The following is a 16,559-nucleotide window of genomic DNA, read 5'->3' as shown; positions in this document are numbered from 1 at the left end:
ATATCCCAACATGCTTGCAAGAGGAGCTAAAATTATCTCAAAGCCATGTTTCAACTTCCTAATCACAGTAATAGGAATACGCCACGATTTCATCTCAAGTAAATAGAGAAAAGAAGAACACTTATGTCATGCTACATTTCCACCATTCTAAGTAAGTAATCAAATTTAACTCCTGAAACATGCTCACATTTTAATCCTTCACATGCTCTTAAGGTGAATATTTCAAAATACATGAAAGTGAATTAAACTAGCATGATGTACCATCCAACAGAGCCATGCTCAGTGGCTAGGCAAAGAGAAAACCGAAAAGAAGCAAGACATCGAAAAAGAGGGGGAGAAGAGATACATTTCTAATGCAAATGTAAAGCACTGCACTGCAAAAATAGTTTCAAGGAGATGCTCCCACAGAAATCTCCCTCCTAAAATCTTCCAATAGCAAAGATCTCCACTTCCCCTCTCCTTATTCTCCTTAGGAATTTGTTTCAACAACCACAAAACCCAAAAGAAACTGTATTTTATAGGCAGAGAAGAGAAGGGGAAAGAATGAAACCATACAACCTCTCACTGGTACTCGAATCGGGTCAAAGAAAAAAAGAAAATAAAAGAACGCCCTCCCTGCCTACAGCAGACGAGGCAACCGAAGTGCCCAGGACCGAGTGGCGAGCCAAGTGGCAGGGAGAGAAGCATCGAGAAGAAAAGAAAGTTGTCACTCAAGTGTTCCAGGGAGCAAGCTCATCAGAGTCAACCTACCAAGAAAGGAAAATCGCAGCTTGTAGAGGCAGGCGTAGCTTCGGGAAGGAGAGTCTCGAGCAAAAAGTGTCGGGCAAGGACGAATGAGAGGTCAACTCTCCCTCGCGCTCGCGTGGAGGAGAAGGGGCTCGAAGGAGCTCGGCCGACTCGAGGTCGGGGAAGGGGGGTGGGGGAGAGCGGGACTCGCGAACGGGAAAGGGAAAGGGAGGCAGAGCTCGGCTGCGTGAGTTTAGGGATTTAGGGCTTTAAAAGGAAAAAAAAGATTCATTTATATATATATATATATATATATTAAATCTCATGTAATTTATTCGCACGCAGTGCCTTAGCAAAATGGGTGTCCTCCCTAAGCAAAATCGACGTTCCGGACGCGCCGGTGCAGTTCGTTTTGTCATCCGGGGTCGCTCGAGCGACATTGTCGACAATCGGGTCAAAAACACGTCAAAATTCAAATTTCATAAAATTTTGATTTGCGATCGATCGTCTCCAACAATCTATTCAAGTCTTCAACAAATAACGGTGCAAGCGATGCGAATTGTAGTGATCGGACGTGTCGACTCTCCGAATTGCGAAGTTTGTCTGCACGGGAGTGCAAATTGTGCAAAAGGCCACCCTAAGGCTTAAAGATCCTATCGAGACTCCTTTTAGGTTCCCTCATGTTGGTTTCACCCTTCTAAGCACTAGAAGTCGATATCACACACGCGAAACTTCTAAAAGCGTACAGAAGTATGTTGAATTTCTAAAATGAGACAGGTCCCATTTCTAAGGTTCTAGGATAGTCAAAGGGAGATTCCTAAGGCTAGATCCTAAACCCTAAGAGAAAGACTACACCTCACTAAAAATGAGGTCAACAACTACGAGGGCAAAAAAGTTTCGACATATGAGGTCGAAGCTCTCCCAAACCCGGAAGATTGACTCAAACGTGACCATCCCCAAATGTGACATAAGTCGAGGGCTAGTTGTATGGATCAGTTCAGTTCGAAGCGAGGACCAACCAACCTCCTTATGGTTGGGAACTATTGCCCAAAAAAAGTGGGCCCCTTCTTTGTCTCCAAGTAGAATTTATATGTTATTTTGTGTCCTACAAAGTTTTCTTCTTTTAGGTTTTTGCAGGACAACTGTCGGCATATGATATTCATCCTATAATTCTATATGAAGGCAAGAAGTTGCTTCAATTGTAACCCATCCCGAGGTAGCGTGTATCCTTTTATCCACTGCTTCCCATAGCCTCTCCTTCACTGTCATTGTCGCCGAAGTTGTTGTCAACCTTCGAAAATTGCCTCTAGTTGTTTCCCTACCATCGATTAGTGTTCCCAACCCCGCCATTTCGCTACCAACACATTCCCATTGACTCCAACTTGTTACCTACCACTCCAACCACCTCTTTACCTACTGCACCCTGTTTCTAACCCCTTCTAACCTGCCGTCGGCGGTCTCCCCATTCCAACCCACTACAACTTGCTGTCGGACCACAGTCAGCTCCTCATGCTTGCTGCTACAACCTTTCGAACCACCGCCACCCCCTTTCTGTCGCTGCCTTCCAGTCACCTCCAACTTCCATTAGTTATTGTTTCCACTTAGACTGCAGCATCACCGCCCTCGCCCTCAGCACTCAGCCCTAGCTAAGTCGTGTTGTGTCTGTTATTTCCTAGCTTCAAGTATCTATGATTGTATCCACTTTTTATTTCTGAGTGATAACATTATCTTTCCACTCGAGTATCATGAGGTTCAAGTAGATTTGGAATAGTAGTCTCAAATTCAACATGATTATCATAAAATCCATACTCATTAAATGAGTTTTGATAATATCGATATATATGAACCCTAGCCTCTGCGACGGTGTTTCCACGCTCGAGGAAGACGAAGGATTTCGTGACTTATTATGTTTCGTCTTCTCGTCTCGCGAGTTTTTCCCAGCTCTGCGACGCAGCTCGTCTTCCTATCAAGCGAGTTTTCCCGGCTCGGGAGTTTTTACGGCTCTGCGGCTCGTCATCCCGTCTCGCGAGTTTTCCCGTCTCTGCGGCTCGTCTTTCCGTCTTACTGCGTTTTCTCCATTTCAGCTTCGGCTGTTTCAACGCCGAGTTTTTCCCGTGTTTATCAGAGCTTCTTTCCTCACTATTCTTAACACCGCACTTTCATCTATTAAGGATCGCTACGGACAGATTGTATACTACTACCCATGCGGGTGTCCATGCATCAGGTACACCTAAATCGTGTTTTTTTCTCCTTCGTTTGTTGGGCGGAGGACACCAAGAAACCTGGTAGGAAGAATGGGAAGTTTATCATCTTTTTTACAGAGGCTTAAGGTATTCAACTTGCTTCCTCCTGTTGTCTAAAATTTGGTCGAAAAATTTATGTATGGTCATCCCAAAATTGAGCTATTTGTAAGGAATTTGAACTTATGCACCTTGTTGGAGAGTGAAAAATTGAACTTTTAGGTGGAAGACACATTTTTATTCAACTTAATAATAAAGATGATTATATGCGTTTATTTATTATAAGGATAATCTATATTGATAACAGAGCAATAAAGAATCCAAAATTATTTGTAGATTTTGACCCACAGACAGAACCACCAATCATTCTGATTTGAATTTGTCTCTCTGGTCTGAAATTTCATTATTTTACTCAAAAAGTGTTGTACTCTATTGCCTAAGTTTATGGTAAACCACTCAAAACGGACATTCCTACTTTTAATCTTTTCCATCCATCTGAAGTCAGAGTACTTGTTGAAAGAGACATCACTTCACCTGCTTCTGAGAAAATCTGGTTCTAAGTAAATTTGGTTGACCACACAGCACCATGGATATTGGCAAAAGATACTGATTATGATTGAGCATTTGTCTTCGTATGTTCGATCACTCCAGTTCTCAATGCCTACACCCCCACCTCAGACCAAAAAAACAATGTGCTAGGAAATAACAGACACAACCATTCCTCATCAGCTCTACACCCCCACCTCAGCACCATGGAGTTTTGATAATACTCATTAAACGTCCCACTAGAGGCATTGAATTCATCTCCTCCTTATCAGCTCTAAGTTATTGACATTATTGATCATCAAAATGATACCCCTGAAGACGTCATTATCCTCGCAAGCAACATGTCAACAACTTCGTCTCCACACAATGTTGTAGGCCACCCCCCCACCCCCCGTTTTTAAAACCTCCTATTGTGAGGGCGAGAGAGATTCTTCAGACCCCACATGCTTTAGAATTTATCACGGATATTACAGGTGACAACATTTCTACTGCTTCACTACCACCTCATCAATTCGACCAAGATATTAATGTTAGTTAGGCTCACGGGGATCATGATGTGCAACAACCTACACTTGTCCAGCCACCTTTGGACCAATTCATTGATCAGATGAGTCAATCCTCGGATGAGAAATGGCAGATCTACGCATCTAGAAGGAAGAAGAAGAATAGAGACCTAGCTGAGCTCAGGAATCTGATGGATGATACTTTGGTTACTTCGAGTGATGGTACGCACCTTACCAGTTTGTTAGTCGGCTCCCTTCCAATAACTAGAGGCAAAGGGAGGACTAAAGTGGGACGTTTCTAACACCTTTACGTCCGTTGATGGTTTTTTGATATTTTATCATTATGTATATTTGCTTTATTTGGGATTTTATGTGTTTTGCATTGTGTGAGTTGGACCTTCTTTTAGGCTCTCTCATACAACATATTTATATATTTTCCTCTTTAATATATTAGTCATTGGGCTATATATATATATATATTCGCTCATGATCTCGTCTGTTTCGCTCTGTTAGGGTTTAGTATCATGGTGAATCCTAGTATCTGCTCCGTTGATTTTCACTTTTCATCATCATGCTTCGTCTATTACGTCGTGTGGCATCGGCTCCCTGTGTTTCGTCCTTCGTCGTGTGTCGTCTGTTTCAACGCGCGTTGTCGACTTCGTCCTTCGTCTGCAATTTGCTTCGTCGGTTGACCTTCCTACGACATCGTCTGTTTCATCGTGCGTCGTTGGCTGTGCTGAGCATCACAGATGAAGGATTTCCTCTACTCCATTCCCTGCGAGTTGTTGATGGCTTCTAGACTTTCGTATGTCGCCGCTCTTGCTAGTGACACATTTACTCACGCTTCTACTTCGTGTATGTTCCCGCAACGATAACACGACACTCTAGCTCTGGGCGTTGACACCGAATTTCTCAAAAAAGAGACCTGTAAAAATGATAAACTTGTACTCTTTCTATCTGACGTCAAGATCGTCGCCTTAGCTTCATCGTGTCGGTTGGTCTTAGTTGGAAAGTTCCTCTATGGAAACACTAAACTCGATGTACTTTGAAAAGAGTTTGAGCAAATGCGTCTGAAAGGGAAATGGAAGAATGGTAAACCTGGACGGTAGGCATGTTCTTATCCAATTATCAGATGATGAAGACTATGCTCATTGGTTTGTAAGAAGGCTCGTTCGAATTAATAACCATTTGATAAGTTTTAAAATGGACGGTAGACTTTGATCCTTTCACTAAATTTCCAACCATTCCTGTATGGTTGTGCTTCCCGGGTCTGAAAATCCATCTATTCAATCATAAGCTCCTCTACTCTGTAGCTATCGTCTACGATAAACCCCTCAAAACTGATATTCCAACAGTTAATCAGAGTCGTCCTTGTAAAGCCAGACTTTTGATTGAATGAGCATTACTTTACCTTTTCCGGGGGAGATCTGGATTGACTCACAGCACCAATGTTTTTGGCAGCGGGTGGAACTTGAACAGGTCCCACTTTACTGCACTCACTGTCGTATGTTTGGGCACTCTCACTTTCAATGTCACCATTGCACTCTCATTTAAAACCTCAGAGTAAAAATATTACTGAGCCACCTACCCCTACTCCACCCATGAGTGCAATCCACTGGCTATTGAAACATTGGTTGAAACGCCATCTGCTCTTCCGCCCATTCTCCCGCCTCAAAATATCATTTCTCCCGTCATTGCCACTTGTAACCCTCGGACTACCGGAGACCCACCCCCTGATCATATTGTTTCTGTTTTTGTAAGTGATGTATTGCTTAATCGTTCAGTTGGGCAACCTACAGTATCAAACCTACTCACACAGGACAATGCTCGGCGCGATCATCAGGAAGGCGTCGCAGCTCCTCATCTTCGGGAAGCCTCATATGCAGAGGAGACATTTCATACTTCACATACCCTAGAGTCTAGAATTTTTGCAATGGTTGGCAATCTTTCCACTGTGCCTCTACCATTTCATCAAACCGAGCAAATGGTTACTGTTAGTCAGGCGCAAGGGGCTCATCAGCTTAACATGTCTGGCAATTTGTCGGCCAACACACTGATCAGATGAGTCGGTCTTTGGATGAGGAATGACAGGTTTACACATCCAGGAAGAAGAAGAGGAACGGAGACCCACTCGAGCTCAGGAACTTAATGAATGATTATTTGGTTACTTCGCGTAATGGCACAAAACTCAACAACTTGTTAGTTGGCTCCCTTCCTAGAACTATAGGCAGTGGCATGACTAAATTGAGTCGTTCCCTAGCTACTCGATTCTGCGTTTTGGCAGTTTTGATTTTTTGGGTTTACATGTACCTTTTCTTTTTTTCGGACCTTTGTGTGTATTATACCGTGTGGGTAGGATGCTTTTTTTGGGGTCATCTCATACAACCTATATGTATCTTCTCTTTTTTAATATATTAGCCCTTGAGCTTTTTCAATACACACACACACACACACACACACACACACACACACACATATACTACACAAGGAATTGTCTAACCCCATTGCTTTGGATACTTCAACTCCATATGTGGAGGAATTTTCCACAAGACAGGAGTTGGTGTCTGGTTTAATTATCCCTGGGGGGGACTACTTTTCACCTTTGGAGGAGCTTTTGAGGCCTGCTCCGTTACTCCTTGAAGGGAAATGCTCACTTATTTTCGAAGCCAACAGATCTCATCACGTCTTCTCTTTCGAAGCTGACAAATCGCATCTCGTCGCCTATGTTCGAAGCCGACATATCGCATCGTGTCTTCCTCCTTCGTCTTCCTCCTCACAGAAGACGACAAGGGGTTGCGTGCTCGCTTCCTCCTTCGTCTTCCTTCTCGACTCAGCTCGACTGCACCGAGTTTTAGTCTCTTCAGTTCCTGACCGTTTTTACTCGACATTCCTGCCCTCTGATTGACTTGGCAGGGCTTCTAAGCTGTGATAGAGCTTCCTTCTTCTTCAGTTGAGCCTGGCAAACCCTCATTTGCCCATGTGGTGGGTAATCCTCAGATGGAAACAGCGATTGTCTTTCCCTCAAGTTATAAGAAATATCGTGATGATACAGGTGACTGTTCATTTATTAAGAATGCAAGCAGGAAAAATGGGAAAGCCGTACTCTTTTTCTCGGAGTTAGAAATTTCAACCCTAACTGACAAATTCAAGTTTGCTCTTATTGGAAAACTTCAGTGGGGTCACCCACCTTTGGAAGTTATTAGGAAAAGTTTTGATTATCTCAAATTAGCAGGAAAGTGAAAAGTGGGGCTCAAGGATGGAAGACATGTATTGATTAAATTAACCGTGGCTGAAGACTACACTCGGATTTTCTCCAAAAACATATCTCAGCATTGTTGGTAAATCAATGAAGCTACTCAAATGGTCTCCTGATTTTGACCCTAATCATGAACCTCCTACTGTACTGGTATGGTTTAGTCTACCAGGTCTCAAGCTGCACTTTTTTCATCATCAGGTTCTTTACTCTATTGGGGCCAAACTTGGAGACCCTATGAAGCTGGATCTACCGACTTTCAACATAACCAGACATTCTGTGATCAGAATACTTCTGAAAAGATATATTACTTTACCTGATGTTATTGAAGTCTGGTTGGGCACAACTCATAATGGATATTGGCAACAAATCGTCATGGAGCATAGACCGCCTCACTGTTCTCATTGTAAGATGTTTGGGCATACACTTGATAAATGTCATAAGTCTCATCCTAATTTGAAATCTAAAGATCAAGTGAATAAGGATAGATCTAATCCCACTACTCTGGACATATCTGCTCCATCTAGAGAGAAAGCTACCACATGATAGGTTTTGGATAACGCTAAAGATCAGCAACCTACCATCCCTGCTGAGAAGGTGCAAACCGATCCTTTACCCAACATCGCATTTCCTGATGAAGAACATCATACTACCGCCACAAGTAAACAACCTAAAATCTTAAATGACTTGAACTTCAGGATATCTTAATTCATAAGATGATTTAACTCAAAATATAATTGACTTGTCAAAACATACCTTAAACGGCTTCTCAGAAATCCAACCCTTCTCCGAGCTCCCACTTCTTCCCTCCTGTTCCTATCTTCTTACTCTTCCCATCCTCTTCATTGAATTCATGCTAAAACCCCTACGAAAAATAGCAAACCGCCTTCGACATTTATGACACAAGATCGACGCATCTGACAACTACAGAAAGAAAAATGCAAGAAAAACGACACAAATCTAAATATGTAAGCAAGAGGAACAAAATGAAAGTCTTAAGTGTCAATAAAATCAGTTTTGAACTTACTAATTTCTTTCTAAAGACTTGAATTGTAGACTATGACACTCTGTCGTGCATCTCTGCACGTTCTAGACTCCAACACTGTAGTTGGAGTGGCAATTACCCCTAATCCGAGAATAAATGATGTGGAGGAAAGAGGGAATGCAACAATTAGCATAAAATACGGATTCATGTCATTTGATTTCGTCTCTTGAGTCCAAACAGTGAAAAACGACTCTCGACAAGACACAAGTCTGCTCTGCCCACGACTTCTACTACATGAGCCGCGCAAAAGCCTTTGTCGAGCGTAATCAAACAAGGAGAGCAGGATGGAAGTGAATCGAGAGAATGAAAAGAGAATTTTGAAGCTTCTGCACCATCCAAAGCCAACCAAAGCTTATATCGTGTGAGGGAACTCGGTTGGAAACAGTGGGGGATCAAGGAAGGTTATTAAGGTTTAATTAGGTTTATTCAATTTAATTAAACTTATAACTTTCGATCTTTATATCTTTAAATTGATTCATAATTAACATACAATATTATATATTGAATTGATCGATTTTTTGTGTTGAAATTTATAAATTTGGTTCAACTGAAATCTAAGAAGGTGAAATTTTGGGTACATTTTAAGTCATCTAAAAATTTAATCAGGTTTCAAAACTGGTTATTACAAAATTCTTGGATATTTCCTGAAATTAGATAAATTTAGAATATTCATATGTAAAAATCGAGAGTTCGACTTTTAGATGCCTCATTAGTAGTAACCATGTAAGCTGACTTTGATCTAAAACCCTTTTGATTTTTTTTTCAACTTTCGACACATTTTCAAGGTATGACTAGGTTTAAGGCAGTACTAGCAAACTACCCTATAACCTTGATCTCGATAATTCAGAGTTTCACTTTCATAATTGACTTGAGATTGAGATTTACTGATGTCTGTATTTCATGGGCAAGAAAAGCATTAGGTTATTATACAGATGAAGCTAGAAAACTCGAAATAGTACGCAACCCTCTAGTATAGGCTTTCCTCAGAGTAAGAACTTCTGGATTAGATAGGATATGTGATTTCCACCTTTAGGCTGCAAGTTGATACAAACGAGAAAACTCATAATAGTCAATTGTTCACTTTGAGCTTGTTGTGTCCAGACAATACTATTAAAGGGGGCAATAGTGCATTCAATTCTTCCTAAACATATTTAAAGTGCATGTGATATGTGTTAAGTGATTGATTGTATTGCATAGCTTGATAGAACTCCTTGCATACATCAAAGATTTGAGAAATATTTTCTCTATCAAAAAACACAAATGTCAATTCTTCCATTGCATGTTTAACACAATCACAATGAGTAACATGATCATATTGATTAGGTTCGATACAATTACGTATTTGTATCAAAAGTTGAGCATTAACTCTCATCCACTCAGAATAGTTCGGATCAGTCTCAACTGAGGGATTCTCAATGAGCTGTCTCTCTTGGGAGTTATTTCTAAAGTAGAGTAACAGTTATATCCCCACAAAAAACAACATATGTCATATTAGTTTTCGTCGGAATTTTCGAACACTAATGAGAAGCAGGTCTAATAGGAAAGAGATATAGGAATAATAAGGGGATAAAATTTTGGGGGGTTGGTTACATTTGGAAGGGGACAAATGATGATCGGTGGCTATCCCGATTGAAAACAAGGAAAGCCGTGAAACAGTATGGCATGGATATCAGGGAGGGTATCGGCTGAAATTATGGTCTATATAACGACGAGACGGTGAACCAAAACTGATAAAAGCAGTCTTCCTACTGTAAACAACAGTTGACTGCAAATTGTATGATGAAGGTAGTTTCAAACGTTCGATAGAGAATACCACGTTGATCATATCAGGTAATAAACACTACCAAAGAAATATAATTATACATCACTTCAATCGAAATAACTAGGAGAAAACATTTCTAAATAATATAACAATAGTCAAAGTCTTCCTCCAACCAAAAAAAACAACAATAAATAAATAGTTTCTCAAGCAAAACCCTACTTATGAATAACAAAACAAAAAAGTTAAAAAAACGAATTAGGAAATAAATCAAAAAGGAAGACAAGTCGGGCTAAAACAAAAATTCGAATGAGTTTTGTGGATTGGCACTTGTGCGGGTCACTAGATTTTCCCAAATTCACAATATAGTGAATTTATCGGGATTGGGATTGCTGCTTTTCTGCAATTCAAATGCTCTGCATCATTATTTAATTTTTCATCAGTAATTTTAGCCATCGATGAGACCAAATTTGTTATATCCTATTTATGTTTCAAAACCATGATTATCACCAAATATGATATTGAGTATGGATGAGCCAAACAGTGAGACTAACTCCTGATAATACATATAAAGGAGAGCAACGCATCCAAGCTGAAGGAAGAAACCATTGAAGTCGAACAAAAAAAAGGTTAAGCAGCTGACCGAAACAACAAAGGAAGTCGACCTAGATAGACGAAGTTGGCAAGCAATGGTGCAATCAAAAACGATGCAGGTGCAGTCGAACAAAAAGACAAAGGAGACGAATTGCCTCCAGACTAAGCCAACGCCAAAGAAAGTCGAAGCTGAAGAAGATGAAGCCGAAGGCGAAGTCCATGCAGATGAAGTTGAATGACACGTATGATGATGTAGTAGCATGAAGAATACGACACAGATGATGTCATCTCGGAATGATGCCTTTGAGCGCAAACTAAGCCATTCGTGGCCTTGCAAACGACGTCGTTCGAAGCAGACGAAGTCGGAGGGAATGAGCCCGGACCGAAGGCAAACGATTCAAAGTGGCTAACATCAAAGACAAGTTGAAGATGAATGATTCCTCGGAAAGATGCTGAAAGAAACAATAGTCTCTGAAATCGTGTGACGGGAAATCCTCCTTTCTTCTTATTCCTCAAGTGAAATTATATGTTACAAGTAACGTCCAATTGTTTTGTAATCGGAGAAGAAATGAGGAAAACCGAAGGAAGTGGAAACGAGCAGTCAATCAAGAGGTGGAGAAGATACGAGAAGGTCAGGATCCCAAAGAGAAGAGGAAAAAAAGAGTCAAACAGAAGAGAAGATGAGGCGAGGAGTCGAGGAAATCTAAGGCCTATAAAAGGACGCACTTGAGGGAGGCAGTGGTGAGAAAAACTGACATGGAAGTCGAATAGTGCAGAAGACCTCATAGCCGGAGACGAGGAGGTTTGAAGAAGTACCAATGTCGAGCTTTGAGGGATTTGAAATGAAGGAGAAGCGATAAAGAGCAAGCCAGACCATTTCACACAAGGAAGAGGCGGTGCCTATGTCAATGTCAGTGTCGGTGTCGTGCGACCGGTCGAAGGAAAGGAGAATCTCTTGTTCCAACCATTCAAAAAGCATCGCGCAAGAGGAGATGGGTTAAGCACTCCTGCGATCTGTTTCATGTGGTTGGGAAAAAGAAGAAGTCGCGTGGTGTAGGGTTAACAAAGGTAATGCTTATTGATTTAATAATAAAATTAATAATATATAAATATATGTATGTATTTTTTATTTATTTAATAAACAAATAAGCATGATTATATAGAGTAAAATAATGAAAATTTTATACTTAATGCGTGCTAGAAAATTCACGTATATATATATCTACCTATGAAAGCCCGAGGGCAAATATATTAAAGAGAAAAGGATACAGATAGGTTGTATGAGTGAGGCCAAAAATAGGCACCCAACCCACACGCTACAACACACACAAAAAAAGAAAAGTAAAAACCCGAAAATAGATGATACATATAAGATCAATCGGGATGACTCAATTTAGTTCTGGCTCAGCCTCTAGCTCTCGGAAGGGAACCAACTAACAAATTGGTTAGATGCGTATCATTGCTCGAAGTAACCAAAGTATCATCCGTTAGATTTCTTAGTTCAAGTATATCTTCATTCTTTTTCTTCCTCCTGGAAGTGTAGACCTGTCATTCCTCATCCGAGGATTGTTGTTATTCGGATGATGTGGTAATGCTGCAGTAGAAAGATTGTCGACAGTTGTACCCACAAGAAGTTCAAGAGTGTGTGAGGTATGAGTTGTCGCCTCTACTCCAAATACTTCCTGAAGAAGAGGAGTTACGGTTCTTCTGATTGTCAGTCTGTGTAGGTAGGGGTCCTTCAGTACTGTTTTCAATAGGTTTTTGCTCCGCAGGGCCATCGAGCTTCTCATCAATCGCAGAAACAGTATTTTCAGGGGGAGGGTTCACAGGGGCAATTAAATCAGACATCAAGTCCTGTCCTGTGGTAATTTTCTCTCCAGGTGGAACAGATATGTCCAAAGCAGTGGGGTTAAATCCGTCCTTATTCACATGTTCTTTAGATTTCAAATTAGAATAATGTTTATGGCATTTATAAAGGATATGCCCAAATATGTTACAATGAGAACAATAAGGAGTTCTATGCTCCATGACGATTTGCTGCCAATATCCATTATGAGATATGCCCAACCAAACTTCAATAACATCAGGTAAAGTAATATCTCTTTCCACAAGAATTCTAGTCACATAAGGTCTGGTTAGGTTGAAAGTGGGTAGATCAAGCTTCATAGGATCCCCAAGAATGATCCCAATAAAGTAAAGAACCTGATGATGAGAAGTTAATTCCTATATATATATCTTGAAAAAAAAATTAATTATATGAGATTACATAAAGTAAAATATGAAAATTTTATACATAATAATAAAATTTAATAAATAATTAAAATAATAATTTATATACTATGTTTATGGTAGGTTTTCAATTTTAGAAGAGTCGGCGTCAAGACAAATAGCATATTAATCAACATCAAAACGAGAACTCATACATTTAATATATAAAAATAATTTGTTTCTTCTAAACAATTTCGCATTTAATAACACTTGCACATATTTTATTTTGGTTGAGATACTTTTTTTTATCGATCATATTGTTATAAATGTTGCAGCTATATACTTTAATGCATTTGGCGTATGTTTTATATACTATGTTGAATTGAATGTGATGAATACATGAATAATATGTTTATGTTGATTTCTTGTATGTGCATGACTGACTATGATGAAGTCACTCATTGATGGTACTAGTGAATGAACACTAAGGTATACATGGATATTAATATTAATATTGATGTGTCTTATTTGACACAATTTTTATATGATACTCCTGTGACGGTTGTACAGATATAAAATGATATTGATATGCTAGGGATATAGTAAAGTTCTTTGAATAGCATCAGAAAATTTTATTAATTCATTAAAAGCTTGACTAGCAAGTATATTGCTTTCATTTCTCTTGTATTATTGTGGTTTATGAGTATGACTATTCACTGATCTTTTTGGCTTCTTGCTATTTTAAACTAAATTTTATGTTAATAAAGTGATTAACGATGCGAACAACCAGTAAAAAGAAAATTTTAAACATATTGCATTAATATAATTTGATTAGTGGTTTTTTCATTTGTTAAATTGCAGATGAATAAAGAAGATTTAGTTCCCACCGTCTGATTGTTTGTTCCCGTCTTAGTTAACTCCAAGCCCAAGGTCGGGTCATGAAACTACATATTTATATACATTCTCATCTCTATAGTTTAGGAATAACTTCTCTAATACAAAAAAAGATCATGTAATTAGATCTCCTCAAATTAAGTTACCTAATATCAAGCCTCATAATATACAAGCTTTAGATTTAATACTTTCCATAATAGTAATATTATGACCTAAAAGAAGAAGCAGCTGCGGGGAAGTTGGTTGTCTGTTTGGTGCAACAGTGTGAAACCAGTTGTCGGGCAGCTGTTTATGAGAAAAAAGACCATACTGCCCATGTTTGGTAAAACTGTTTAAAAGAAGAGTATAACAATCATATTTTTGAAACTTCAGTAGGCCCCTTAAGTGCTAACAACTTCTGTATAAAAATCATCATGCATATAGAACACAATTTTATGTATTTATATCTATGGAATCAATTATTATATAGAGTAATTTTATGTATTAAATAGTGCTGTAATAAATACAAATTAACGAAATATTCTAAAATTATATTTTAGCCTACAAAACTGAAAAATTAACCAATGTCATATTCTTTAGCTAGAAACTTTATGCATTAGGTGGGTAAAGAACTGGCTTATAAAAGCAACTAGACCCAATAAAACCTGAGAAGAACAGTTAAATTCCCAATACAATATATTTTGTTTGATTATTTACTTGCAATCGATCTCAAATAGAGTTGCACCCCCCGATCACCCAATGCTCCTCGTTTTAGCGGCCAGCTTCAGTAACTGCTTCTCCGTCTTCGTCAGTTCACGGGAAGTGGAAGGCATGGTCACATCATCTCGCCGACGCATAGCGGCGCGTACGACGGAGAGCTGCTAATTCAAGGCGAAGATCGCAGATCGGAAGCCTTCGTGCGCGTCTGCGAAGCGGAGGGAGTCTTCGAGGAGGCGATCGACTCAGGTGGAGCTGAGGAAGCGAAGAGGGTTTTGGGAGCGGGGATGTTGGAGGTGATCGGAGAAGGAGGTGTTGCGGGGGAGGACGAGACACTGAGAGGTCGAGGGTATCCGGGTAATCCTTCGTGAACAAACGCTGGCCGCGGGGTGGATCCCGCGGCCCGCTTTTTCATTAAAATGTCAAAACTGTCGCAGCGACGCATTCCCGCCACCGCCCCAAACGACGCAGAAATGCGTCCACGTGCCGCGCCGCGCCTCCGCAGCTGCTCCAAACGAGCCCTAAGTTACCTAATATCAAGCCTCATAATATACAAGCTTTAGATTTAATACTTTCCATAATAGTAATATTATGACCTAAAAAAAGAACACTGATTTGAAAGTGCTTTATTTTTTAATTGCAATTAATAGTCATTTTTTATACTTCTATCTAAACACTTCAAGGTGTTTAAAATATTCATATAAGGAATTTACATAAACCAAAACGAATGCATAATGTGAACATGTTAAATGATATTTTAATTTTACTTTGGAATTTGCTAAAAGCATTCCTAAAGTCAAAAGGTATAGCATTTAATTCAAATTGTCCAAAAAGAACTGTAAATTCCAATTTGAATCGATCTTCTTCTCACATTTAAGATTCAGCTGTATTGCATTGTTAAGAAAATCCATATGGAAGCAGACGCCAATGAAAGCATTGCTAATTTTATGTTGTCATTTAAGAAACTAATTATATAATTGAAATAATGAAAAGATATGAACCTGATCAATAATTAGAAGAATTCCACTTGCGACTACTGGAATAAATTTGCGATCCAGTTGTAGTAAAACTTTTACGTTATCAAGGCAACCCTTATTTATGGAAGCAGGCACCAACGAACTACCAGCAAGATGTAAAAGCCCGGAAGATACGTCTAGCACGTCAATCTTATGTGGCATAACACAATCCTGAAAAATAAGAAAACATCATTAATAAAAAATCAATTTGAAATTAATTATTTTACATGGAAATAGACTAAATTGTAGACATGATTAAATGCAGGCTGCAGACTGCAAGTACGCCATTTTGTCAGGGAAACTGATGCAGAATATATTTCATCAGCGACAGAACCTATAACATATTAACAGGAATGGCAATAAGTAGTTAATAAATGAGATTTTTCATTAACTTACAATGCACCTCATAATGTAGAGATTCAAGATACATTAATGCATTTACCATTATCAAATTCTTCACAAGTCTGCATCTTAATCATGTTGCTCCGGCTTGACTTCTCATAATTGATTTCCCTAGTAATAGAAACAATGATGGTTAGATCACAAATAAAATTTAAACAAAAAACCATAAATGACTAGTACCGTAAGCACGCTTGTCTATGCTCAGTAATTGGCTTCATACAAGGCTGTGAGGCACTATAACGTTCTAGCTGACAATTGAATCCTGGGGAATAATCTACAGTGATCAAAAAAATTACTATATATGGAAGAAGAGAATAATAAATCAATTAAAATAAACCTGGCGCGTCAATACAACGAGATAACTCCATTTTAGAATTTTCTCTGGCATTATCTTTTGGAAGACAATTTAAGATGGGAAACTTCTTCTTGCCTTTGTAAAACGGTGGAGCAGAATAACTTCTACTTAATCTTAACTCATGAACCTGAGAAAATAAAGAATTTTGAAATTCCTTCTTCTGGGTGGGGCTTTCAACAGCTTCATCATGAGAATTTTGCATGGCAAAATTATGAAGGCTAGTGCTATAAATGTCTGCATCTCTAACGCTTGAAGATTCAAACAGCAAACAGCCGGTTTCTTTAGAGAAAGAAGCACCTTTAGGGGTCCTGAACTGATCTAA

At 39.2% G+C, this 16,559-nt stretch overlaps 1 protein-coding gene across 1 annotated transcript in view; it reads right to left on the bottom strand.

Moving 5' to 3' along the window:
• Nucleotides 1-16,559, bottom strand: part of LOC110031497 (DNA mismatch repair protein MLH3-like) — a 117,857-nt gene that overhangs the window by 20,675 nt on the left and 80,623 nt on the right. Inside the window, exons 16-18 of the mRNA XM_020734720.1 lie at nucleotides 15,923-15,993; nucleotides 15,732-15,814; nucleotides 15,466-15,651 (exon numbers count right to left, since the gene is read on the bottom strand). Of these exons, the coding sequence (XP_020590379.1) occupies nucleotides 15,466-15,651; nucleotides 15,732-15,814; nucleotides 15,923-15,993 (340 nt within the window). The remainder of the gene's footprint in view (nucleotides 1-15,465; nucleotides 15,652-15,731; nucleotides 15,815-15,922; nucleotides 15,994-16,559) is intronic.

The sequence above is a fragment of the Phalaenopsis equestris genome, unplaced genomic scaffold (assembly GCF_001263595.1).
Source record: "Phalaenopsis equestris unplaced genomic scaffold, ASM126359v1 Scaffold000834, whole genome shotgun sequence".
NCBI lineage: Eukaryota > Viridiplantae > Streptophyta > Magnoliopsida > Asparagales > Orchidaceae > Phalaenopsis > Phalaenopsis equestris.
Note: the sequence above shows the minus strand (reverse complement) of the source record. Positions and strands in the feature narration are given on the sequence as shown.